The sequence below is a fragment of the Canis lupus genome, chromosome 35 (assembly GCF_011100685.1).
Source record: "Canis lupus familiaris isolate Mischka breed German Shepherd chromosome 35, alternate assembly UU_Cfam_GSD_1.0, whole genome shotgun sequence".
NCBI lineage: Eukaryota > Metazoa > Chordata > Mammalia > Carnivora > Canidae > Canis > Canis lupus.
Genome location: NC_049256.1, coordinates 8,621,513 through 8,649,293, shown reverse-complemented (window position 1 = coordinate 8,649,293; position 27,781 = coordinate 8,621,513). Strand labels below are relative to the sequence as shown.

General features: G+C 38.5%; 1 protein-coding gene across 11 annotated transcripts; it reads left to right on the top strand.

Moving 5' to 3' along the window:
- The first annotated feature begins 40 nt into the window (after positions 1-40).
- CAGE1 (cancer antigen 1) lies at positions 41-27,275 on the top strand. Of its 11 annotated transcripts, none has more exons than XM_038584115.1 (9): positions 41-182; positions 2,597-2,813; positions 5,862-5,949; positions 10,369-10,898; positions 13,852-14,895; positions 18,831-18,941; positions 21,145-21,225; positions 24,978-25,112; positions 26,873-27,275. In XM_038584115.1, the coding sequence occupies exons 2-9, from the start codon at positions 2,724-2,726 to the stop codon at positions 26,891-26,893; spliced, it is 2,100 nt and encodes a 699-aa protein (XP_038440043.1). In that variant the 5' UTR covers positions 41-182; positions 2,597-2,723; the 3' UTR covers positions 26,894-27,275. The 11 variants fall into 11 exon arrangements, with proteins under 11 accessions (XP_038440043.1, XP_038440049.1, XP_038440041.1 ...); XM_038584113.1 differs by having other exon boundaries at positions 64-220; XM_038584114.1 differs by having other exon boundaries at positions 73-220; positions 2,617-2,813.
- Positions 27,276-27,781: the final 506 nt, after the last annotated feature.

Below are 27,781 nucleotides of genomic sequence, written 5' to 3'. Positions count from 1 at the left end.
GAGATTGGCTGGCGCGGCGGGGTGACGTCACACGCGCGCGAGTCCAACGCGCCCGGTACCTCCGGCCGTTTTTTAACGCCTTGGGTGGGAGCGGGTGTGACGTTGCTCTTCGTCCCGCGCCGCGGCGTGCGGAGGCGGGAGGCTCGAGGTCCTTGCCGCGGTCCGGGAAACTATGGAGCCTGGTAGTTAGACTTAAGGAGTTTGGTGCCGTGTTTTGAGGGTAAACTAAGATAAGTGATTTTTTTTTTTTTTAGAGAGTTTGTCATACGACTGAAAACGCCTTAAAACCGAACTAGAGGGGCAGCTGGAGGGCTCAGGGCGTGACCCCGGGGTCACGGGATCGAACCCCGCATCGGGCTCCCCCGCAGGGAGCCTGCTTCTCCCTCTGCCGGGGTCTCTGCCTCTCTCATGAATGAATGAATGAATGAATGAAATCTTAAAAAAAATAATAAATAATAAGTTGATAGAATGTGCACTATGAATAAAGGTCCAGAAATGTGATTGGAAATTCTAGACCAAAAAAGTTTAAGGAATAAGACACTTGGTTTTTTGTTGTTGTTGGTTGCTTTTGTTTTTGTTTTGCGTTTAGAAAACAAAGATTTTTTTCAGATGCCCTTCACCACAGCGCAGGCAGCATTTATGTGTTTGGAAAGATGGAAAAGGTGATTAAAAAGTTCACTAATCCCTGGCTAGCCTGCTTGACCCACTGGCTTTTTTTTATACTTTACGGGATGACATAGTAGCTTGCAGGGGGAGGGGATGGGAATCAAGCCTCAATTATTATTCGTTAATTCAGCAATTCAATAAAATAAAATCAGGCAAATGGCCAGTGACTGTAGATGGAGAAGTTTTAGTAAAAGTAAGTCCTTGGACTGCAAGGTTCGTTCAATCAATAGTCACTCTGTGAACGACATTGCTGTTTGCTGTAAGGAGTTCTGAAAAATCACGCATGGACTCCAATGGACGCACTTATAGTCTGTAAATACTGTGGGGCACCTGGCTGGCTGTAGGAAGAGCATGCGACTTGATCTCAGGGTGGTGAGTTCAAGCCCTATGTTGGGTGTAAACATCACTTTTTAAAAACGTGTAAATATTGACACCCTTGAAAGGGTGGCAGAGGTTAAAACAGTAAAATGAATAGGTGCTGAATTGTGATAGAGATTTTATTTTATTTTTAGGATTTTATTTACTTATTCACAAGAGACAGACAGGCAGAGACACAGGCAGGGGGAGAAGCAGGCTCCATGCAGGGAGCCTGACGTGGGACTCAATCCTGGGTCTCCAGGATCACGCCCTGGGCTGAAGGCAGATGCTCAACTGCTGAGCCACCCAGGCCTCCCATGTGATAGAGGTTTAGATGCAACAACATTGCAGGAATTTTAAAGATAGATGAATGGGTAGACAGCAAGGTCTCAAGAGAGAGAAGCATTTGCCAGTTCAGACTGAAGCAGTTAAGGAGCAAGATCTGACTAGAGCAGGGATGCACCAAATAGGTAATGTGGGTCCAGGCTGTGGGAGACCTAGAAAGTCAAGGAGGAAAACTTGGATTCCATGCAATTGGACATCCTTTCCTCTCCCATCCCCTGACAGGCCTGAGGAAGTCACAAGAGCATGGGCCAGTGCGAAGGTGTAAGAGGTGGAAAGAAAGCATGGGTTGTGAAAAACATTTTTTTTAACCAAAAATTTTTTAAAGGTTATTTACTTATTTATTCATGAGAGACACACAGAGGCAGAGACACAGGCAGATGGAGAAGCAGGCTCCATGCAGGGAGCCCGATGTGGGACTCGATCCTAGGATCCTGGGATCACACCCTGAGCCGAAGGCAGGCACTCAACCACTGAGCCACCCAGGTGCCCATGAAATTTTTTTTTTAAGATTTTATTTATTTATTTATGGAAGACACACACAGAGGCAGAGACACAGGCAGAGGGAGAAGCAGGCTCCATGCGGGGAGCCCGACGTGGGACTCGATCCCGGGACTCCAGGATCACAACCTGGGCCGAAGGCAGACACTAGCTAAACCGCTGAGCCACCCAGGGATTCCCGAAAGTCATTTTTAAAGGAGAGATGCACAGGACTTGGTAACTGGGTAGCCCAGTTGACGAATTAGAAGGATACCAAGGGTGTCTCCCAAGTTTTCAAACCAAAATGCCTGAGAGAATAATGTGGGATAGGAAAGTGGAGGAAAACTGATGTACAATGTTGGATTTAATTTGGTAATGACACAATAGAGAGTATCAAGTAAATATCAGTACAGTATTTTGTGGAACCTGATAGTCCTCTGATAATATTTTGTAAATATCTCTTAAATGACTGAGAGGTCCCTTTATGATCTGGGTCCCAAGTCTTTTAGGGAATGATTGGATAGTAGCCACATATATTGACTTGTTTTTGTCCAAATCAGTATTTACTGCTACACAAAGTGCCCATGATATACTCAAACTAAAAATTTTTATTTTTCTAATAACCTGACAACGGACATTTAAAAATTTTAGGACAATGAATGTTGCTGCTTTCTGAATGTGAGGGGGAATGGGAGGAATAACCTCTGTTTGTATATACTAATGAACATTAAAATTACGTTTTTGTTAAAAGAAACCTTCATCATTCAACAGTTAAAAACAAAGACTATCAAAAAGTTTGGTCATCACCTTCAGATCCTGCACATTTTGAAGTGGATGCCTCTCATGAAAAATTAGAAGGCGTGTTCAAAGCAGATAGCATGAATTTCAGCAGTTTTTCTCAAGACTTAACTCACTCACATTTTCCCTTGTATATGGATACCAACAGTACCACTTCAGACTCGCCTCAGGTGAGCGTTGCTTATAGAGTACTAGGAGGTACAGATGTATTCAGCTTTCACATTGTCTCCCATATGAAAATTTCCTCAAAAACAGGAAGAACACTAAAAGAATTTCTGGTGGAGGCTCAGAGGAGACCCTCAAACAGAGTCTGGTTTTCCTAGTTCTGTTAATGTAACAAAGAATTTTACAAATAGTGTTAACACTGATCCTTCCTGGACTCCAAGTGAAGTCTTAAGTGTGCAACCAGGGGACATAGTCACAACAATTTAGTCATAGGCAGGAAAAGAGTCAATGGACAGGACATCTCATCTAGAGCATGTTCTAAAATGTCAGCATGCAAATGATTCAAGTGTCATTCCTTTTTTTTTTTTTTTTTTTTAAGATTTTTTTATTTACTCATAAGAGACACAGAGAGAGGCAGAGACACAGGCAGAGGAAGAAACAGGCTCCAGCAGGGAGCCCGATGCAGGACTCGGTCCGGGGTCTCCAGGATCAGGCCCTGGGCCGAAGGCGGAGCTAAACCGCTGAGCCACCCAAGCTGCCCTCAAGCATCATTCCTAAAGGCATTGACAGCCCTGCATGTAAATAATTTTCTATCTTAATGAAAATTCCAAGTGCCCTTTCTCACCAAATAAAAGATTATACTGTCCGAAATCATGATGGATGCTGTTCTAAAAGTTTGACATTTATTTAGAGGAATGTAAATAATAGAAATGAATTAGGTTGTGCCATATGTAACTGACACTTTGTAGTTCAAAAATGGAGAAATATTGACAATTTCATGTGGGTTAGCCCATAAATTGGCATAACCTATCTAAAGGGCTATTCAGTGACCAGAAAACACATTTTCTTTTTAATTGTACCTCAAGGAAGTATGCAAATGAGATGTGCAGAATTACCTATAATAAACATTAGGGGCACCTGACTGGCTCAGTCAGAGGAACATGTGATTCTTGATCTGGGAGTTGTTAAGTACAAGCCCCACGATAGGTGTAGAGATTACCAAACACAAATAAAGTTTTTAGAAAGGTAACATTTAAAATTAAAAAATAAACTTTAGAAGCAACCCAAATTTTTATCAGTAGGGAGTTAAATTATTTGCACAGATGTCAGTAGATATGTAAACTTTAAATATGGTAATACAGATTCAGAGCTGACCCTTGAACAATGCAGGGCTTAGGCATACTGACTTCCCTCGAAGTTGAAAAGCTTCATACAACTTTTGAGTCCCCCAGAACAAAAGATCAGAAGCCTTAAAAACAACATAGTCAATTAACACATATTTTGGGTGTTATATTTATTACACATTGTATTCTTACAATAAAATAAGCTAGAGGAAAGAAATGGGATTACAGAAATCATTACAATGCAGGGGACACCTGAGTGTCACAGTTGTTTAAGCATCTGACCCAGTTTCAGCTCAGGTCCTGATCTCAGAGTTTTGAGATGGAGCTACCCATCAGATCAACCCTCAGTGTGGAATCTGCTTAAGACTTTCTCTCCCTCCCTGTCTGCCCCTTCCCCCTGTGTGCACACATGCGTGCACTCTCTCTCTCTGTCAAATAATTTAATAAAATCTTTAGGAGGGTAAAATACATTTACAGTACTATGTTTATAAAAAAATCTGTGTTTAAGTGGACTTGAACAGTTTAAATCTGTTGTTCAAGGATCAACTGTGTATTTGTTGATGTAGAAAAATGATCACATTGCTTCTCACTGGGTAGTGAGCTTTTGAGTGTTTTTTTTAACTTTCTTTTTAAAAATAATGTTAAAGTTTCTTTTTATAATGATAACTTTTATTTTAATTTCAAAAGAAAATTTGGTTATAATACTACAGTGTTAATCAGAGTCTAACCATTATGTATCAAATTATGAAGAATGAATGTCTTAAATTATGTCAAGAGGTTCTCTTTCTTGGAATTCACTGAGTATTTTATTTTTCACAAAGAATTTACAGACCGAAGGAACAAAAGGCATATTCTAGTTAAAAATGGTATTATCATAGAAATGCTATGGTAATATGAAAGTAGTGGAGTCTGTGTAAACATGACATCAATACATGTGAATAATGCTATTTTATTTCCCAAGTATATTATTTTTCATATTTCTAAAATCTCCTTAGTAGAAATGGCCTAAATTAGCAAGAAGTCTAAAAAACAAATTGTTGTAAAATATAACTCAGTTTTTCTCCTACTGGAGGTGCATTCAATAAGTGCAACAATGTTATAAAAAGCATGATTGAATTGAGGTTTGTAACCAGCTGACTTTAGTAAGAGACGCAAATTTTTTAGAGCATCATTTAGGTCTCACATTCTTGATACACTTTATGATTAAACCAATGCTTTCCTCATTCAAAAAACTTTCCTTACTACCTTACTTATACTATTAATTTACTTCCAAAACCTTTTATCTTAGATGACATTAAGGGACCTTCGAGAATAAGCACTAGATTTCTTTCTATTAGAATCAGATTTCACCTCAAAAAGACTTGAAGAACAGGGATCCCTGGGTGGCGCAGTGGTTTGGCGCCTGCCTTTGGCCCAGGGCGTGATCCTGGAGACCCAGGATCGAATCCCACGTCAGGCTCCCGGTGCATGGAGCCTGCTTCTCCCTCTGCCTATGTCTCTGCCTCTCTCTCTCTCTCCCTGTGTGACTATCATAAATAAATAAAAATTAAAAAAAATTATTAAAAAAAAAGACTTGAAGAACAGCTATCCTAATAGTTGTTTAGATCAGATTTAACAAACTTCAAAGGATGATCAGAGATATTATGTTATCATACATCCCCATGTTTATAGTAACATGACTTGACATATCAAAAAACCAAAATATTAAAATAGCAAGATACTTGCTTAATGTTATTAATATCAGGTCTCTATTTGCATGGTTTTACTAACAAGTTCAGATATACAGAAGGGACTGGTCCTAGAAAGTACATTCTACTCATGCAACAGAAAATACTAACAGAAGTTACATAGCAATGCACGTATACATTCAGAAGAGGCTTATGATATTTGTTTGAAGTATTAATGCTAATGCCTTATTTATTAATACAGAGTGAAATAAAGAATGTAAAAAGGGAAGATGAATCTAAACCCACACTTTCCAAAGATATTTATGGCACACTAGATGATGAATTAGATGGTGAGTATCACTTTGTTGCCAATAAGCAAACAGAAACTAAGATTTTTGTGTGTATGTCCTGTGATAAGAGCAATAATAGTAGTGGGCAGGTGCTAATGCACACTTTCTATGTACAGTTGCTTTTAAAACTGTCCTATGAAATAGGGATTTTCTCTCTCTTTCTTTCTTTTTAAAGATTTTATTTATTTATTCATGAGAGAGACACACACACAGAGAGGCAGAGTCAGAGGGAGAAGCGGGCTCCATACAGGGAGCCCGATGTGGGACTTGATCCTGGGTCTCCAGCATCAGGCCCTGGACCAAAGGCAGGTGCTAAACCACTGAGCCACCATGGATCCCCTTTTTTTTCTTTTTAAATAAGGATTGTTTTATCTTCATTTTACAGATGAGAAATGTAAGGCTTGGAGCATAACATGGGAAGTACAAACCATAAGCAACACATTTGACTATATTAAATTTTTTAAAAAATTTTATATGACCAAATGATAATAAAATAAAAAACCAGTTCAGACTAAGATACATGCAGTGTATGCATTAACAAGATTAGTACCCCAAATAAAGAACTTCAATAAGAAAAAGATACAACTCAATAGAAAAACAGGCAAAGAATATGTATTAGCTTACTAGAGCTGCCATAACAAAATATTAAAGAGCAGATGGCTTCAACAATGGAAATTTGTTTTTTCACAGTCTAGTAGCTGGAAGTCCAAGATCAAATTGTGTGAGAGTAGATTTATCCTGAGACTTCCCAGATAGCAATCCTCTTGTGTTTGCACATGGCCTTTTCCCTATGCCTCCCTGGTGTCTTAGAACACCAGTCATTGGATTAGGGCCGCACTTTTATGACCTCATTTAACCTTTACTACCTGTTTTAAAGGCCTCATCTCCAAGTACAGTCACATTTTAAGGTACTGGATGTGTGTGGGGGGTGGTAAGCCTTCAACGTATGAATGTTTGGGAGATATAGTTCAAGCCAAAACAGTATCTAATAGATCACAGAAAAGTAAACCTTCATGATTATTAAAAAGACCATAAAATTCCATTTTGTTCGTATCAGTTTAATGTGCATTATAGTAGAGCAAAGAAACTTGTGGTGGAAGTACAAATTGGTACAACCACTTTGGTGAGTAATTTTGCAATGCCTAATAAATTTGAAGATATAGGGCAGCCCAGGTGGCTCAGTGGTGTTTAGCGCCACCTTCAGCCCAGGGCGTGATCCTGGAGTCCTGGGATCGAAACCACATCGGGCTCCCTGCATGGAGCCTACTTCTCCCTCTGCCTGTCTCTCTCTCTCTCTCTCTCTCTCTCTCTCTCTCTCTCTCGTTTCTCATGAATAAATAAATATAATCTTTTTAAAAATTTTGAAGATATATATTTTCTATAATCCAGCAATTCCACTTTGCTATATACCCAGAACCTGAACAAAAAATTCGTAGTGTACATTGAAATGTATATAAGGATGTTCACTGAAGGGTTATTTTTTTTTAAGATTTTATTTATTTATTCATGAGAGACACATGCAGAGAGAGAGGCAGAGACACAAGCAGAGGGTGAAGCAGGCTCCATGCAAGGGAGCCCGACGTGGGACTCCATCCCGGGTCCCCCAGATCACACCCTGGGCTTAAGGTGGCGCTAAACCGCTGAGCCACCTGGGCTGCCCTGAAGGGTTATTTTTAATAGCAAAATAGAAACAAATATCTAACAAAAAGGAAGTAAAGTGTAATCCTTCAGTAAAATGAACTAGATCTTCATGTGTTTACATGGCTAAATCTGAAAAGCAAAATTTTAAGTGAAATAAAGACTTTCATACGGATATACATTTATATTTTTATTTTATATTTTTATATGTAACATATAGGTCACAAATATAATTTGATTCTAATTACATAAAATTTTAAAACACAGAAAATTATATTGTATATCCCAGGGTGCTGCGGGATCTTTTGAAATATTTAGGAAACAGTGATAGCATCTGTTGGATCCCACAAACTACTAGCTTGAGACAGTTCACTATTTCTTTTTTTTTTTTTAATTTTTTTTTTAAATTTATGATAGTCACACACACACAGAGAGAGAGGCAGAGACACAGGCAGAGGGAGAAGCAGGCTCCATGCACTGGGAGCCCGACGTGGGATTTGATCCGGGGTCTCCAGGATCATGCCCTGGGCCAAAGGCAGGCGCCAAACCGCTGCACCACTCAGGGATCTCAAAAGTTCACTATTTCAGTGTAAAACCATACTACAACCCTTTCTATAAAATATGATTTGCAAAGCTGGATTTTTGATGGTTGCTATGATAAAAAGTATTATACGAAAATCAATGTGGAATAGAAAGTGAGAGTTAATGTCTTATCTGATTTCAAGTTTTGAGATGTGTGGTACACAATAGTACATCCAAGTAGTAAGTTTGGTTGAAATAAAACATGTTTTTTCTTTTGTATGTTTTTGAACATCTACAGACTTGTTAGGAAATACTTAAGTTGAGCTTAACTACTTAATAAATGGAACTCATATTGTATGTTTTTGAACATCTACAAACTTGTTAGGAAATACTTAAGTGGAGCTTAATAAATACTTAAGTGGAGCTTAATAAATGGAACTCTTAGGTATTTCTTTTGGTCTTTTGGTGCTGCAAAAAATTAGTAAGATGGTCACAAAATTAGAAATTCTGGGAAGTTGATATATATTATTTAAGGTCCATAAATGAGTAGTGAAAGTAGAAAAATATGGATGGGACGAATGAATACATACTAGCTTCAATTCATCAGTAGTTATCTCTGGGGAGGAGGAAAGGAGAGAATAAAGGGGAGGCATCATTAATTTTGTAACATTTTATTTCTTTCCATCTTGCCTTATTTGCTTCTGATTTTTTTTAAAGATTTTATTTTTATTCATGAGAGACACAGAGAGAGATAGAGGCAGAGACACAGGCAGAGGGAGAAGCAGGCTCCATGTAGGGAGCCTGATGTGGGACCCGATCCTGGGACTCCAGGATCATGCCCTGGGCTGAAGGCAGGCATAAACTGCTGAGGCACCCAGGCATCCCTATTTGCTTCTGATTTTTAAAAACATATGAAGTCTAGATAATGTGTCTTATTGAGAAACAACATACCATAGCATTTAGAAATAGTATTCTAGATGGCTAAAATTAGCAATATAGAAAACAACAGATGTTGGAAAGGATGCAGAGAAAGGGGAACCCTCTTACACTGTTGGCAGGAACGCAAACTGGTGCAGCCACTCTGGAAAACAGTATGGAAGTTCCTCAAAAAGTTAAAAATCGAACTATCCTATGACCTGGCAATTACACTAGGTATTTATCCAAAGGATACAAAAATGCTGATTCAAAAGGGCATATGCACTTCAATGTTTATAGCAGTAATGTCCACGATAGCCAGATTATGGAAAGAGCCCAAATGTCCATCAACTGATGAATGGATAAAGATGTAGTATGCGTGTGTGTGTGTGTGTATCAATAATGGAATCTTAGCCATCAAAAAGAATGAAATCTTGCCATTGCAATGACATGGTTGGAACTAGAGTGTATTATGCTAGGCAAAATAGGTCAGAGAAAGACAAATATATGATTTCACTCGTATGTGGACCTTAAGAAACAAAACAGATGAACATACATGAAGGGAAGGAAAAATAAGATAAAATCAGGGAAGAAGGCAAACCATAAGAGACTCTATATTTAAGATAACAAACTTGAGGTTGCTGGAGGGGAGATAAGTGATGGGCCAAATGGGTGATGAGTATTGTAGGGTGCTTGTTGGGACAATCACTGGATGTTGTATGTAAGTGACGAATCACTAAATTCTACCCCAAAACATACTACACTATATGTTAACTAACTTGCATTTATATTTTAAAAAAGAAAAAGAAAAGAAAAATAGTATTCTAGAATCCCAGCTGCACTGCTTACCCACTCTGTGACCCAAGGCAATTAATAAGTGACTTAATATCTCTTATGTCTCAGGTTCCTTATCTATAAAACAGGAAGAGTAACAGTGCCTAGCTCATGGGGTTGTTGTGAGATTAAACAAGTTTATGTTTGTTTGTTATTCTATTTATTGTGCTTTTGTATTCTTTGGAAACATAAAACACTTAAAAATTATAACAAAAAATTTTGAATATATCTTGGGATTTGTTGTAATGGTATTTGGCCAGAATGACATATAGCAAGCTTTTTTGTAGCAGTCATTTGAGAACTTCTGGCCCCCATGTAAAAGTTCTGTTTGGTTGGCTAGCACAAAGTCATGCTGAAATCCACTAAAAAAAAAAAAAAAAAAAAAAAAAAAAAGCCGAAATAAATATAATTTTAAAAAGACTCCAGCAGCTTATTTCAGACATGTAAATATCTTAACATATAAAGTTATGGTCAGCTAATTATTATTTCTATCTTTCTCTTTCTAATGAGATGTCACCACTGGAAGTGACTCACAGAACTTACTAACTCAGCCAGTTGACACCAGCCTTTCTTTCTTCAGACAATTTGAACCCATTTGCAAATTTCATCTCACAGAAGCATTTAATACTGAAACAATAACATTTCAAAATCTGACAGAAGGCTTACCTTACACAGAGAAACCAGAAATGCAAAGTCATGTGTGTAATTGTCCAAAAGACACTAATATAAAGGAAGATTCGTTTAAGGAAGAAAATTCAGTGGGAACTGAATTTAGCACCTCCACAAAGGAAGAGCAGCTTGCTCATGAATGTGTCAGACAACTTTCTAGAAGCCCACCTCTGGTCCATAGCAGTGGAGAGACACTGAAATTCACGGAAACGTCACCAGCTAAAAGTGCTGCCACAGAGGCTGCACTCAAACCTAGTCAACCTCAAAGCTTCTTGTATATGGAAAATGTACACAGTGATGTTAAAAAACCTTTTGACAACGAGAATAACTTTAACTTCCTTGATCTGAGAGCTAATTATACAACAGAGGAGGTAAGATTTTTTTTTTTTAAGATTTGATTTATTTATTCATGAGAGACAGAGATAGAGGCAGAGACACAGGCAGAGGGAGAAGCAGGCTCCGTGCAGGGAGCCCGGTGTGGGACGTGATCCCAGGACTCCAGGATCACGCCCCGGGCCAAAGGCGGACGCTCAACCACTGAGTCACCCAGTCGTCCCAAGGAGGTAAGATTTTTGATGGGCATTATAGTTTGTAGAGTGTTAAAATATGTGCTTTCCTAAAACAACAACAACATGTATATAAGCTGAGACTTTTCCAAGTAGCTAGATAATCTAATCAGCACGAGGGACATTGCTTCTCTGGCAAAAATGCCTTATGTGATCTTAATCAATTTAGAAACAAATTTCTTCTAATGAAATTAAGTCCATACTTGAAGGTTAGCTCTACTGAATGATAATTTCTTCAGGATCAGGGCTCTGTCATCCTTTTACATATGTTAGCATCCACATGGTACCTTGAATTATGGGCTTTTATGTTTGGTGAATCCAATTGGCTGGAACTCAGAGTTTACAGTAAGGAAAAGATTGAGAAGAAGGAGAGATATTAGATTATTTGACAAGAAAATCTTAAAATTTTTCTATCAAGGGATTTCTTTTTTAAAAGATTTTATTTATTCATGAGAAACAGAGAGACAGAGACATAGGCAGAGGGAGAAGAAGGCTCCCTGTGGGGAGCCCGATGTGGGACTTGATCCCAGGACCCTGGGATCACGCCCTGAGCCAAAGGCAGACGCTCAACCACTGAGCCACCCAGGTGCCCTCTATTGAAGGATTTCTATTGACAAGCACAAAATATTAGTTTACCAAAGTGAACATTTTAATTTGTCTTTTGATTTATCTTTCTGGGCACACATATAGTATCCTAAGAACACTGAAAATGCCTATAGTATAAACTCTGTGTACTCTGAAAATTTTTTTAAAGTAACAATTTTAAGAATTAGTATGGGCAAATAGGTATAATCCAAGAATAGCAAAAATAGTACCTTTTATTTGTAAGTCTGATGAGAAAAGCTATGATATTATGTTTCATTTGCAAGTGTAAGCAGCTTTCTGTTCATTTATTTGGAAGCAGCATTTTAAAAAGAACTTTATTTCCTCTGTTGATTCAGGAAAATGACGTTTTAAAAAAATGTTTAATTAATGTTTCTCCAGATTCCTCCTTCCTGTGTCCACTGCATTTAGCAATTTATTCAGTCAATAAATATTTTCAGGGCAGCCCGGGTGGCTCAGCGGTTTAGCGCTGCCTTCAGCCCAGGGCGTGATCCTGGAGACCCTGGATCTAGTCCCGCATCGGGCTCCCTGTGTGGAGCCTGCTTCTCCCTCGGCCTGTGTCTCTGGCGCGCTCTCTCTCTCTCTCTCTCTTTCTCTGTCTCTCATGGATAAATAAATAAAATCTTTTTTTTTAAATAAATATTTTCAGGAATCTATTATGTGGAGGCCCTGCACTATGTGTTGGCTATAAAAAAAAAAAAAGATATAGGTCTTTATCCTCATGATAGTAACACTGCAGTAGAGGAAACTCACATTAAATAATCACACAAATGTAGACTTTCAAATATGGTGAGTAGTTACATATAAAGTGTATGTGTAAGTTATATATGTTATATAATATTACATATAAACTATAAACAGAAGTATGATAAGTGCTGTGAATAAAATGATGCAAATATTACCATTCGTGAAGTAGAGGATATTGAGCTGAGCTCTGAAGGATGAGCTAGGAGTTACTAAAGTAACTGTGGGTGGGAGAGCATTCCATGCAGCAGTAACACAAGAACCCTGTGGCTTCAGGGAGCATGACACCCAGTAGGACCTGACAGAAGCCCAGTGTTGCTGGATCAAAGGCAGCAGACAGTTGATGTGGATGGACAGGTTGCATGGGTCAGGCATCAAGACTAGACATCAGGAGGGATAGGCCTCAGTAGGAATAGTTGTCTTTATCCCAGAGCAATGGTGAACCATTAAAACATAGGAGTCCACTGTCTCTAAATTCTAGAAAGTTATACAGCCCACCCCTGCAGATATATTTTACAGAGTTTTAAATGTCCTACTCATATCAGCACTTTCTTGCTACAACTTATTATCCTTTTAAAAAGCCCCCAAAACCTGTATTGTGGGCAGAAAGTCAATCACGAGGCATGGCCATCTGATATTCTTACACTCACAGGTGTCATAGCTGTGAGATAATGGCTTAATGAGCAATAACAGAAGTCTTCATTCAAGAGTCCTCACAGACTGTAGAGTAATTGAAAAATTTGTCTTAATTCATTTGAAGTCAAAGAAAGTACCTCACATGAGCTCAGAAATGTTTGTATCATAGAAAGTGGTGAGAGTATCAAAGCTGAGTTTTTCTTTTGTAAAAGTAAATGTGATACATCTATATATATGTACATCTACATATATATATATATATATATATACTGTTTGTGCTCTGCTGTGCCATTCAGTGCTATGTATATACTTAGCAGTTCCTATGTAAGTATGTTCATTAAAAAGGTATTATTATTGGGCACCCGAGTGGCTCAGTGGTTCAGCGTCTGCCTTTGGCTCAGGTCATGATCCCGGGGTCCTGGGATCAAGTCCCACATCAGGCTCCACATGGGGAGCCTGCTTCTCCCTCTGCATGTCACCTCTCCATCTTTCATGAATAAATAAATCTAAAAAATAAAAAACAACAACAACAAAGGTATTATTATTGGAAGGAGATATTATCATTGTTCTTTTATGCTGAGGAAACCACACTAGGAATCCAGGATTCAAGCAAACTCTATCTGACTTTAAAACTCATGATCTTGATGGGATGAGCACTGGGTGTTATGCTATAAATTGGCAAACCGAACTCCAATAAAAACATATACAAAAAATAAAATAAATAAAATTCATGATCTTTATACTCTTTTTCACACTTACGTACTCTACTTTACAGATTGTAGTGTCTTCGAAAGGAGTACAGAGCTTTGAGGATGTTCCTGACATGCCAGTCTGTTGCCAAAAGGAAGCTCCCCTGGAGGGCCTGGCCAGTCCAAGGATTGCCTCACCTTGGTTTCCTGCAGGCATTCCTTGGAGCGGTGGAGCACCTCTGGGTGATGGCATGATGCCTGACACAGAGCAGGAATTGGAAAGCTCACAATCTCTGGAAGAGGAGATGGCTTGCGAAGTCTTGGGGAAATTAGAGCATACAAATAGAAAGCAGCAAAGCCAGATCCAAGACCTGCAGAGTAGCAACAAATATCTAGAGAGGAAGGTGGAGGAGTTACAGATGCAGGACACCAAACAGCAGGTGTTCGTGGATATCATAAATGAGCTGAAGGCCAAGGTGGAGGAATTAATTGAGGACAAATACAGAATGATGCTAGAGAAGAGTGACACCAACAAGACACTGCAGAATTTGCACAAGGTCTTAACTCATACCCAAAATCGTCTTCAGGAAGTGAAGAATGAAAAGGAGACCTTGCAGCTGGAGCTTAAGAGGATCAAGGGCAATTTTGTTCATCTACAGGAGAAGTACATGACGGCAGTGCAACAGAGAGACAAAACTGTCAGCCTGTGCCTACAGATGAACAGAACCATCAGTGAGAAAGAAGAAGAGGTTGAGAGGCTGCAGCAACTGAAGGGAGAGCTGGAAAAGGCTACCACCTCCGCTCTGGACTTGAAAAGGGAGAAAAAGACCCTCGAACAAGAGTTCCTATCTTTACAGGAGGAACTTCAGAAGCACAAGAAGGAAAACCTGGAAGAAAGGCAGAGCCTGAAATTGAGGCTCGAGAAGCTTCTCGCTCAGGTTAGTCATTTGCAGTTCATATCAGAAAATGAAAAGGCAAAGAACACTCAACTCCAGCAGCAGGTCCAGGATGTGCAGCAGGAAATCGCAAGGCTTCGGCAGCAGGTGCAGGTGCAAAGTGATGCCCCTCAGTTTGAGACAGTGCAGTTACAGGAACACCCCGGGGAAGCAGTGGAGGCGGATGGCACAAAGGTATCCATCAGGTTCTCCAATTCTGAATTTCACAATTTTCCAACTTGCCCACAATCTATTGATGCACATTTAGACACTGTGCTCATATTTGTTGGCAGAAAGAATTACTAACGAGAGAGAGAGAGAGAATGGAAAATGTACCACAGGTTTGGAGAAGTTTCTCTAGTTCTTAGGTACTCACATTGCAGAAGAACCATTTCTGAGCTCTTGTGTCTATTTTGGTAGAGGTGAAAATTAATGTGGGAACTTCTGGGTACCTGTGACCAATCATCTGAAGCATCCCTGAGGATGAAGGATCTTCTGGTTGGAGATCTCCATGTATTCATGCCACATCTGCCTAACAATAAAACTAAATAATGCAATTACATATTGGTTTACAAGGTCAGACAAACCTATATCACATACTAATTTTATGAAATTATAAACTTTTTTATTGAGATGTAATTGACATATAACATTGGTTTCAGGTATGCTACATGATTTGCTATTTGCATATGTTGCAAAATCATCACCACACTAAGTCTAAGTTAACATCTGTTAAAAACAGCATGAGAACCTCATCTCAATATGTCTGGAGAGGTTGTAATTTTGTATTCTCTGCAGTTCAAATGGCTTTTTTGGCATGGAACCTGGAAGCATGTCCTGGAAGTGATCATTTTCACAAGCCAGCACACATCTATTTCAGTTTTGCAGGCCTGTCTTAAAATATTTATAGTACAACCTTATTAATTCTGACTACTTAGAAGGCTAATCTGAACTAAAAAAATGTGTTTATTTTAAAACTTTTATAACAACTTGAGCTGATTATGTTACCTTGAGGATGTCCTTAGTGGACTTTCAGGAATCTATAATGAACACAAGTGTTGTTTGCAAGTAAGCAGTTCTATTATTTTTTAATGATTCTCAGGAAAATATTGTTCTATGTTTAAAAAATTCTCTCTATAATCTTTTCTCCAGGAAGAAGTTAGGATGATCTAACCCATTGTTTGTTTCTCAAACTTTAGCATTTATGAGACTTAGCTGTGAAAAGGCAGATTCCTGGGGCCCACCTCCACTTTTCTGATTCAGTAGGTGTGCCTTGGGGCCCGAGAATGTGCATTTCTAACAAGAGCCAAAGTCTCTCACAATGCTGCTGGGCCAAGGGTCACACTCTGAGAACCACTACCGTAAGCAGAGATGACAAGCACCCCTAAGAGTGATATTTAATTCAGCATATTGCTTGGGCTGTCTGAGTGGCTTAATCAGTTAAGCATCTGACTTTGGCTCAGGTTATGATCCCAGGTCCTGGGATCGAGCCCTGAGTCTGGCTCCCTGCTTAGCTGGGAGCCTGCTTCTCCTTCTCTGTCTGCCCTAAGTCCCCATTCTTGCTTGCACTCTCTGTCTCTCAAATAAATAAATAAAATATTTTTTTAAAAATTCAAGATTTTACTTAAAGAGCAATCCAGACTCTTTGTCTTTATCATGACATGTCTGAATTGTGTACACATAGGATGTAAAGGTGGTGCAATCTTTTTTTTTTTAAGAAAATTTTATTTATTCATGAGAGACACAGAGAGGCAGAGGCACAGGCAGAGGGAGAAGTAGGCTCCATGCAGGGAGCCTGATATGGGACTCCATCCTGGGCCCCCAGGATCATGCCTTGAGCCAGGGGCAGATGCTCAACTGCTAAGCCACCCAGGTGTCCAAAAGATGGTGCATTCTGATTTGGTCCTGAATTCCTCACCTGGTGAAGAAGAGAGCCTAAATCCCCTAGACAAGAAAATAACTTCTCAGCTGATCTCCAAAATTCACAATCTTCTGGCTCTAGTTGGTAGAGAGACCACCACATGCCAGGTAATTTTTTAAAAATTGTATTTTTGTTGGGGGAGAGAGAAATATCAAGATTGAACAAAACAGAAGAGGCAAACTAAAGCCACAGAGAGTTAAGTTATGGGAGAAAAAAATGGAAGACAAAATATAGACCCTTAAGCCAAGCATTCAGCTCTTCCTTCCTCCTACTGCTTTTTTATCTTTCTTCAATACCTAATTCCCACAAGTCTCCAATAAGATAACCAAATTAGATAAAAAATAAGGGTATCAGACAAAACCCTTCACTTAGTACTTCTTCCGTGACCTGGAAGCTCTATCAGAGTGGTAATCCCCTGGTGATGGGTGAGTGTTCCCATCAGTGAGCCATTGACCCAATCTAAAATTTAGCTTTTGGGTAGAGGGAGAGCAGTAGGGAGTTGGGTACACTGGTGGAATGAAGAACAAAATTGGTGTCAGGTGAGTTTGAATCCTGACTTCACCAGCTCTTGGCTTGTGTGCCTTGTCAGCCTTAGCTTCCTCTTCCTGAGTAGGGGAAATGATACTTGCCGCTGCCCTGGGAGGTAACGAGCACTGCTATAATGAGAGACCATATTACAGGACTGGCATTTGATAGTTTCTCAAATGAGCTGTCTATGTTTCTTCCTCTTCTGTTAATGTCCATATCTTGGATTTTAAGTGCAGTCATCTCACCCAAAATTGAGGGGCATGATCTGTGATGGTCCTGATTCAACACAACCCTTATATCTATTTTGTTTCAGCTAAGTTTGTTAAATGCTAGCATTTTTTTAGTGCTAGAAATGGACCTGAGCATTTTATGGGGAGATCACAGAGTGGTGGCCCACAGACTACATCCACCTGAAGTTTTGTTTTTCTGTGTGTGAGTCTGAATGTGGCACAGACTCTTCTTAGCTACAAACTTTCACATCCCATTTTGTTCCTTCAAACGTTTGCTTACTCACCCTAAGGCTTGATTCCCACCATGTCACTGGAAGCTGCTATTCTTTCTGCCTTATTTGCGAGCTGTTGCTTCTGTACCACACCTCCCAAGGAGGAATGTGTCCCTAGCCCTCTTGTCCGTAGATGTCATCCCATACCAAACAAATATTATGTTTGCTTATTCTGTGTCTCCCACACCCACTACAGCAGAAGCCTTCAACATCGGGCACCTGGGTGGCTCAGTGGTTGAGCATCTGCCTTTGGCTCAGGTCATGATCCTGGAGTCCTGGGATTAAGTCCCACATCGGGCTCCCAGTGGGGAGCCTGCTTCTCCCTCTGCCTATGTCTCTGCCTCTCTCTGTGTGTCTATCATGAATAAATAAATAAAATCTTAAAAAAAAAAATAAGCCTTCAACATCAGAAACTTGGTGCTTCATAGCCCTGTACCTAATACAGGCAAAGCCCTTAATCAGCACTCAACAAATTATTTATTGACTTCACAACCTGTCCTTGAAGTCTTAAGTTTGTCGCTATTTTTCATGGGTTATCTCATCCAATCCTTATACCATTCTTTATATTATCATGCTTTTTTTTCAAATGGGAAAAATAAGATCAGATCGGACCAAATCAAATCATGGAAAAATAAACTGAGGCTTAGAAGAGTCAAGTTTCTTGTCCTTTGTCTCACATTGTGTTAAGCAGCAGAACTCAGATACTAACTCAGGCAGTCCAGTTTATGCACATATTTTTGACTTTGAGGCTATACATGCAAATACCTTCATTCTAGGCACCTTTAAATATCTAGAGTTTCAATATTATTGAGGATATCTGATTACCCTGGTGTCAGACACAGCAATTTGGCTGAAATTTGGATTTGTAAGCTGATTAGGCCAGGCTAACGGGATGTACGTGTGAATGCCTAAGCATGTATTGTTATTGTAGGTGAGGATTAACTTCCCAGTGATCATTTAATTGGTACCAAAATAACTTATATGCAAGGGTGAATCTGTAAGAATTCTTTCCACACTAACCGTTTACTAGATATCTTATGAGTAATTGAAGAATTGAGTCCAATATTTTCTCTCTTTTGGTTTGGTCACTTGTTCTGGAATTTTGTGTGTGTTCTTTTCTGTCTTCCTTTAGCTTTAGGGAAAACTTTTTAATATAACTTCTCAAACTGTTATTCTTAGGACATCACCATTCCTGATGCTGAACATTTAAAAGAGAGCAAGAAAGTTAGTGATATAATGCTACAAAAATTGAAGCACTTGTATCTTAAAAAGGAAAATTTAGATAAAGAGGTACTGTGTTTATTCTTTTTATAGAAATTGTTTATTTTTCCTGAAAAAAAGTCAAAGAAAAAGGCAACACAAAAATATAAAGAAAGTCTCCAAATTTGGATTTTTTTTAAGAATTGGTTTTTGAGGGGGCCTGGGTGGCACAGTTGGTTAAGTGTCCTACTCTTGGTTTCGGCTCAGGTCATGATTTCAGTGTCATGAAATTGAACTCTGCATCATGCTCCTTGATTGGCGTGGAGTCCACTTGAGATTCCCTCTTCCTCTCCCTCTGCCCCTCTCGCTCATTCTCCCCCCCCCCCAAAAAAAAATAAATACTTAAGGGAAAAAATTTGGAGGGGGGACCAGATTAATTTTGTTATGGCCCTCACCAAAGAGGTATATTATTCAGTATTTGACTTGTTTTATAATTTAAATTTGTATTAGAAAATACTGTTCATCTACTAAAAATATGGTATAATTATTTTTTCCAGTTTTGCCTGGCTCTACTGATACCTGAAGAATAGTGTATTTTGACATCTTGATAGTGACTTCAGACTTTAGCACTTGTAATAGTGGATACATTGAAAACTGACCATTTTCTTTCTCAAATAGCACAGGGTACAGGAAGGGATTCCTGGAATTTCTTCAATTGTTCTTTGCTTAGTGTAGTAGTTGTACAGAGATGGAGGGATAAATCAAGAGAATCAGTGAAATGGGGAAGGTGGTAACAGGATGTTAACTTGCGCCAGTTTTAATGTGAGAGGAATACAGAAGTGGCAAGTGTATCAGGTAACAGAATAAAAACCTACTCAAATATGGGATCTTGGATTGTAGGAACAAATTCAGTCTTATGCTGTCAGGAAATTACTTCTCTGAACTGAGGTGGATAGAAAATTTGTTGCAGGTATTCTGGGAAGCCTCTTTGTCTCCTAGCTAACCTGATCGGGGAATAATGGATATGAAGAAAAACTTCTGTCCTCCATTTCCTAAACCAGTCTTCAAAAATAAGCCCCACTGAATACAAAAGTTTCAGATATTTGTGGTGTTTTGGTAAATTTACTGAATTATTGGCAAGTGAAATGATTTGTCTGTGATTGGACTCTGTGAAAGGGGATTGGAGGGAGGACATAGTTGGGGGTGTAAATGGTACAAAATTGGCCACTACTGTCAATAGTCAAAGCTGAGTGATAATTACTGGAGGTTCATTAAAGTTTTTTTCTATTTTTTTTAAATATTGGAAATTGTTGGGGCACCTGGGAGGCTCTGTCAGTTAAGTGTCTAACTCTTGATTTTGGATCAGGTCATGATCTCAGGGTTGTGAGATTGAGCTTTGCATTGTTTATAAAAAATAATTCTGTGCATCACACTTTACCTCACTGATTTTTGGAGAAGTTTGAATCTTAAATATTAAGATTGATTGTTATTATACTGAAGGAATAGATAAGAAATGATTATAAATTAAATCTAGGGTAGGTTTTTTTTTTTTTCCTTTACAGAAGAATTCTGATAGCCTGACTGTAAAAACAATTAAATATTGGGATAAGCTTCCAGAGACCCCAAGCCCACCCTCAGGTTCTGTGGTGTGCTAGGTAGGACCCATGGGATTGAGCATATGGTGGTACAACTATGTTTCACAGTGAGAGGCTACACAGCAAAGTCAGCACAGGGAAAAGGTGCTTGGGGCAAAGTCCAGAGGAAACCAGAGTCAGACTGCCAAGAGTTCTCTTGTGTGGAGTCACAGAAGAAGCACTTCATTTTCCTAGCAATGAGCTCTGACACTATGTATGAAATTTGTGTCAGGGTCTCATTATAGTCCCAGCACCCAGGGTTTTTACTGGGGGCTGCTCGCCTAGTCATGTCTGCCTAGCACGTACTCAAACTCTGAACCCTCCAGAAGGAAAGAGGCATTCAGTATAAGCTGCACGCTTTGTACAAATAGGGTAGGCACAATGAGCCATTCATATTTTAGAATGATGAAAATCCTTCTGCAACCCAGGTTCCCACATGGCAGTCAGGGGGCAGCATGACTAGCAGGCCTTCTTAGGGAAGCAGCTTCAGATCTGCTGTGTGAACTCTTTTCTGTACAAGAGCTGTAGAAACAGTTGATGTTTGGAGACTGGGGAGTGGATGGTGCATGGTTTGATGATTTTATTATAAATGTTATTTGAATGTAGTTTTATTTCTTCTCCTTTTCTTTTTTGAAGTATAAAATGCTTTTTTTCCTTAGGTACTGAAACATAGAGCCAAAATCACAGCTTTTAGAGAGTTAATTGCAAAAGAAACAGCATTTCAAGATCAGATTATTGAGGTGAGTTTAACATTTACTGTGTACTGTTTAACATACAAAAATAGAATTTCAGATATTTGTGTTCTTTTGGTAAGTTTGTTGAAATCCTTCTAGCTCTAAGTTCTACACTTCTATTATTCTAACCACTGACGATCTCTTTGATTATTAAACTTATAAAGTATTTATTGTCAGATTTTCCAAGGAATGTGAAAGTATTGGAAGCAAACACAAATACATATTTAATCTCAGGTTATAGGCTTTGATTCAGATGAAGCCAAGAATGTTAGAGATATACCTATCTTATTGGGAGCCACGCTGATAAAGTACCACAATATGAATGAAGATCTTGATTTCTTAGTAAGAAAGACCTTTTATTGCTTGGCTAACACTTTTATCCATAGCACCATTTTATTAACAAGTTTAAGAATATCAACCTTCAAATAATGTGTTCGTTAAAATGGTCACACACTGGTACTGTAGCAGTATTATTCAACCATTATGTGTAGAGTTTAAGTTCTATACTTTGCATTTGCAGGTTTTGATATTTTACATATTGTCCTATCTGATTATTGTTTAGTCTATTGTTTAGACTATTTCTTTCAAAATGCAGAAATAAAAAATATGTGCTGTTTTTCACAGTGATTGAAACACATTTGTATTTTTGCATATGCTATCACCATTCTGTTTTCTTTTTTTAAAAGATTTTATTTATTTATTTATTCATGAGAGATACACACAGAGAGAGGCAGAGACAGGCAGAGGAAGAAGCAGGCTCCCTGCTGGGAACTGACACGGGATTCAATCCCAGAACTCCAGGATCATGCCCTAAGCTGAAAGGAGACGCCCAACCGCTGAGCCACTCAGGTGTCCCACCATTCTATTTTCTTACGTTTTTATTTTTTTTAGTACTCTCTACACCCAACCCGGAGCTTGAACTCACAGTCCTGAGATCAAGAATCACATGCTCTCCCGGCTGAGCCAGCCAGGCGCCCTACTACCATCATTTTTAATATCAATGTATCAATAGCTGTTTATAACACCATGATTAAGGAGTACTTTGGGAAATAGTTCACTTTAGATACCATCTAAAGGTGGAGGCATCACCACAGAAAAGAGATGGTAATTATGTCACTTAATGGAGCTGTCAGCTAATGCTGCATTGGTGATAATTTGGCAATATAAAAAAGTGTCCAATCAGCATGCTGTTCACCTTAACTTACAGAGTTATATGTCAGTTATATCTCAATAAAGCTGGAAGAAACATAAAGGCAGATGAAATAGGAAATATATGTTACAAGTAAATTAAAATGTGATCTTGGTATCTAGATACAGAGTTACAGTCCAACTGGATCCCTCTAATAGCGAAAAGGTGATTATTGTTAATAGTGGTTAATGAGAAAAGTCTATCATATTTCTAAATTATTAAACATTGGCATTCTGCAATAAACTCATAGCATGACCAACCATCTTTGAGAGGGAAGAAAAAGTCCAACGTGGTGAGGGCTCACAAGTTTCTTATTATTCATTAATTTTTTTAATTTAATAAGTAATTATTGACTTCTCACGAAAGTCTAAAAATAAAAATGCTAGTCACTCTGGAGACAGAAAGCCAAATCAAACATGATCTCTGCTTCCAAGGACCCTAGAAAAGAAGATAAAATACATAAATATTCATGAGGGATAAAGGGGAAGTTTCTTAGAAAGCGATACAGTGACCAGTGTCAAACACAGGCAGTGTCTGTCTAATGTTAAGTTCAGAGGAGGAACAGATACTGTCCAGGGAGGGGAGTCATGGGACACCTTGTGAAGGGAATGGCAGCTGGACTTTGAAGACTAGTAAAATTTGAGCACAGGGAGGTGAGAGGAGAGCTGTAGATTCTGTTGTTCATGAGTACATTCTGTGCTTCGGACATAAAAGACGATGCAAGTGGACCTCCATCTTCCCAGAAGCTGGAATGAGAAAGAGGACACACCTGCAAGCATGTCAGGGACACTATATCATTTTTTTTTAAAGATTTTATTTATTTATTCATGAGAGACAGAGAGAGAGAGAGAGAGAGAGAGGCAGAGACACAGGCAGAGGGAGAAGCAGGCTCCATGCAGGGAGCCTGATGTGGGACTTGATCCTGGGTCTCCAGGATCATGCCCTGGGCTGAAGGTGGCGCTAAACCACTGAGCCACTGGGGCTGCCCCACTATATCATTTTTTAAATGTGCTGCAGTCCACTTGTACAAACTGTATCTCAGAGAAACCAAATAGTTGATGAGGGAGGGAGAGCTCTTCACTGAAAAGGTAAGCTATCAAAAGCAGAAGAGAAGACGCATCTTTGGCGGGGGGAGGGGGCAATTATAACGGCTGCTAAAAACCTTCACTCAAGACTGAGGGGAAGCTTCTTTTTTTTAGAGGGAGAGAGAAGGGTTGGGGGCGCAGAAGGAAAGGGAGAAAGAGAATCTTAAGCAAGCTCCACACCTGCACAGAGCCTGATATGGAGCTCAATGCGGGGCTCAATCTCATGACCCTGAGATCATGACCTGAGCCGAAATCAAGAGTAGGACACTTAAATGACTGAGCCACCCAGGCACCCCTAGGGGCGCAGCTTTTAATGAATGGGTCAGACTGACAAGCACCTGAGCCTGCTAATCACATCTCAACCCCACTAAAGGTGAGACACGCACAGCTATGCCCCCTGACGTGATGCAGGAAGACATACACAGCACATCTAGGAAGTCTTCTCACCAAAATAACTAGATCCAAAGGCAGGATTCTAGACCGAACTACCTTGACAGGAGATAAAGAGACCTATTATGACACCATGATAACAAATCCAGAGTGTGGAAAATTCTCATCAGTAAACACTTGGCCTGAGAAAAGGGGGGGTCATAAGATCCAGCCTCATATCAAGTTCTATGCTCAGCTGAAAGTCTGCTTGTCCTCCCTCTGCTCCTCCCCCTGTTTGTACACACACTCTCAAATAAATAAATAAATAAATAAATAAATAAATAAATAAATAAATTTAAAAAACCTTTTAAAAATAAGTAAGAATAAGAAAGTTGCTATTTCTGCAGCAAATTTGTTTTGCTATTGCTTCTTCTAGGGGATTTCACTATAGACACATAAGTATATCTAAAGCATTAGAAGACTTATGGCCATTCTTAACATTGGTATTTAATGTGTACATTTCTGTCATTTTTCTTCTAAAATTGATTTGAAAATGGAGGTAATTGCTGAGGGACCTTGTGAATACCCTTTTCTGATCATTAATTCAAGATGTCACTTTTAGAAATAAAATTTTTAATTTTTTTTGTTTGCAAATAAACATTGATCTTAGGTCAGAACATGGCATACATTGAGCTGAACCTTTTTAAAAACCTGCCATCATTTGTGCAAATCAAGAATATTTTTCAAGCCTGAATATGTATCATCAAGCACATTACTGCTTTATTTCAGATAGAATCAAATATGTTTATATATTGGTTATAAATGGAAAGAGGGTAAAAAAAAGGTAGTGAAGATTTGAGGCTGATATTTTTATTCACTACCAAGTGTCAAATTATTTGCAAAGCTGTTTAATAATATTAAAGTGGAGAAAATTATAACTAATTATAAAATTATAATTTCTGCCTATCTGTTCTAAACGCAGTCTAACCGGGATTAGCATCTATTGATTTACCTATGGTACAACTTGGTTTAAGAAATCTTGGAATAAAGATTAGGCCACTGTTCTTATTTGTTCTCAGTATCCATATATGGTTTTCATGGTTAGTATTTTTCAGTTAACAGTTTCCAGGTTAGTATTTTTACCAACTGCAAAATTGGGAAATCTTCTAGAGTCAAAAGAAGACCACTGCAACAGACTCATTGAAGAAAATGACAAATATCAAAGACATTTAGGCAACTTAATAAATAAGGTATAATTTTTTAATAGAAATCTTTGTTTTTAAAAACTATGCCAAATACTTAAATAATAGAATTTTGGTGCTACAAAGGAGCTGAGGAATGATGGAACATATTTATATTGATTCTATTTACTTCATAACATTATAAAATGCTCCTTTGAAAAAAATTTTTTAAAGATTTTATTTATGAGAGAGAGAGAGAGAGAGAGAGAGAGAGAGGCAAAGACATAGGCAGAGGGAGAAGCAGACTCCCTGCAAGGAGCCCAATGCGGAACTTGATCCCAGGACCCCGGGATCACAACCTGAACCGAAGGCAGACACTCAACCACTGAGCCACCCAGGTGCCCCTATAAAATTCTCCTATTAGCTTTTTAGAGGACACCTAGCAAAGAGCATTATGTTATCTTTACCTGTACTGTCAGCAATTTCAGATCTTAGTATTGGGATTTCATTTTGAGGATAATTATATAAATCTTGCCAACTTAACATTGCAATTTACCTCCTAAAAGTTGCATTAACTTTAACCCTTAGTGGATGCATCCACTGCTTGTGTGGAAGACAAGTGGATTAGAGTTGACCCCATGCTACAGTTGTCTACTTTCTGACACTTCATTCCTTCATGATGAGTAGGCACTTTATAATTCTATTTCTATTCATATTCCTGATTTCAAACTGTAAGATTTTTGCCTTGTGTAAAATTACTGGGAGCCACATAATTGAATGTCATTGTGTAGAGATTTTTTTTAAGTAAAAAGAATAAAATATTTTTAAAAATAAAAGTAAAAAATAGAAATTCCTCATATGAAGAAATCAGCGAATGTGCTGACCAAAGGCTCGAGATATCCCACTCTCAGATTGCACAGTAAGTTGAAAAAGCGTTTTAAATTTTGTAAATCTTTACTGATATTTTATTTTGCTCTCTGGCTTGCCAAACTTATGTTCATAGACTGCTAGGAAGAGAAAAAAAAGTGCAATTTTTATGAATTAAGACCATTTCTTCAATAAAATAGTCTGCTTAATGTCTGACTACTTGAATAACCAGATTTTCATCTTCCTTTCTCAGAGTTCCCTTTAATTTCAGGGAGGGGGAAGGTGACAGGATCAGTGAGAAGCATCCAAAATTTCAGAAGATAGTCCATGGTATTTAAGTAAAATGACCTTGCAATGCTTAGGCTTTATTCACAAAAAGTTTTGAAGGCACGCTAAATGAAACATACATTTACATTTATTAAGAACCAACTAAACTCTCTCATTAGAATGAGATTCAGCTGACAACACTCCAAAATTAGTGTTTTTAAATTCTGAAAAAATTTTTGCTTATTTATTATCCTTATTTCTCATATGCTGTTTCCTCATCCTTCCCCCAATTTCATTCATACTGTGCTGGCTATCACTAGAGCTTAAGCAAAAGGTCTAATCTTACATAGAAAGACACCCCAGGGCAGCCCGGGTGACTCAGTGGTTTAGTGCCGCCTTCAGCCCAGCGCCTGATCCTGGAGTCCTGGGATCGAGTCCCACATCGGGCTCCCTGCATGGAGCCTGCTTCTCCCTCTGCCTGTCTCTGCCTCTCTCTGTGTGTCTCTCATGAGTAAATAAATAAGATCTTAAAAAAAAAAAAAGACACCCCAAATATGACGAGGTTCCTTTACAGCTAACTCACCACAAGATAATTGAAAGTCAGTGTGGGTATTTGTATCTTGGGAAGTTTGTTTTTATTTTTCATTATTGTTTCTAAGCAGAATGAATATTAAAACAATTTTCTGGTTTTTCAGACTGACACTGGCAAGTTTTAAATTCGAAAGAGAAGAGGATGCTATTACACACTCAAGAGAAGTAAAATAAGACTCTGCTTTGGCTTATAATTGAGAAAACTCAGCCGATGCTCAATCATCACGGGCTCATGAAATTAAAAATAATAAATAACCTAATGTTTCTAAAACAATATCTACTCATCACTCAGGCCACATTACTGTGCCCCAGTTATTCTTAAAATATTTTGAACTTTTATTTTCAGAAAAGTGGCTGATCCAGTATGTGTTCAAGAAGAGACTTGACATCTGAGGTCTATATATAAATTGTACCAAAATGGATGTGATTGTGGCTGCTTATTAGAATTCCTTTGAATTTTTTTTTACAAAACATCCAATAAACTAAAATACCATGTGGGTTCTGGCATCACTGTATTTCAAAAGCTGTCCAGGTGATTATAATGTCTGGATAGTTCAAGAACCACTGCCAGATATCATATGAGTCGATTTGTGATCAGGATTGTCATCTTGTTCATCAAATATAGCCTGTTACATTCATGAAGACAGTTTTTTAAAGACTATAGTGGATTAGCTTTAATATTATTAAAAGATATGTGATGCTTCAAAAATTATCAAATACATCATTAAAGCAAAGTTTCTTTAAATTGGTCCCAGTCTATTCTGTTAAAATATAGTGGTGTTTGAAGTATCTTTCTTCAAATATTTCACATACCTTGGATCTTAGAAACAGCTGCTTACTTATAAAAGCCATTAATGATATTTGATTTTTCTAAAAGACTAAATAAAAGAAGGAACTTGGTGAGGTCCACTTTGTGCATACACCCAGAGTGATCTTTCTGAAATATAAATCTGATTATGCCCTTGAAACACTTTTAGTGATTTCTTCCATCACTTTTATCTTTTTGCTTTCAA

Coding starts and splice junctions, on each gene's coding strand:
- CAGE1 (XM_038584111.1), top strand. Junction 18,942..21,144: donor AGGAAAATTTAGATAAAGAG/GTACTGTGTTTA, acceptor TTTTTTCCTTAG/GTACTGAAACATAGAGCCAA. Junction 21,226..24,977: donor TTCAAGATCAGATTATTGAG/GTGAGTTTAACA, acceptor AGTATTTTTCAG/TTAACAGTTTCCAGGTTAGT.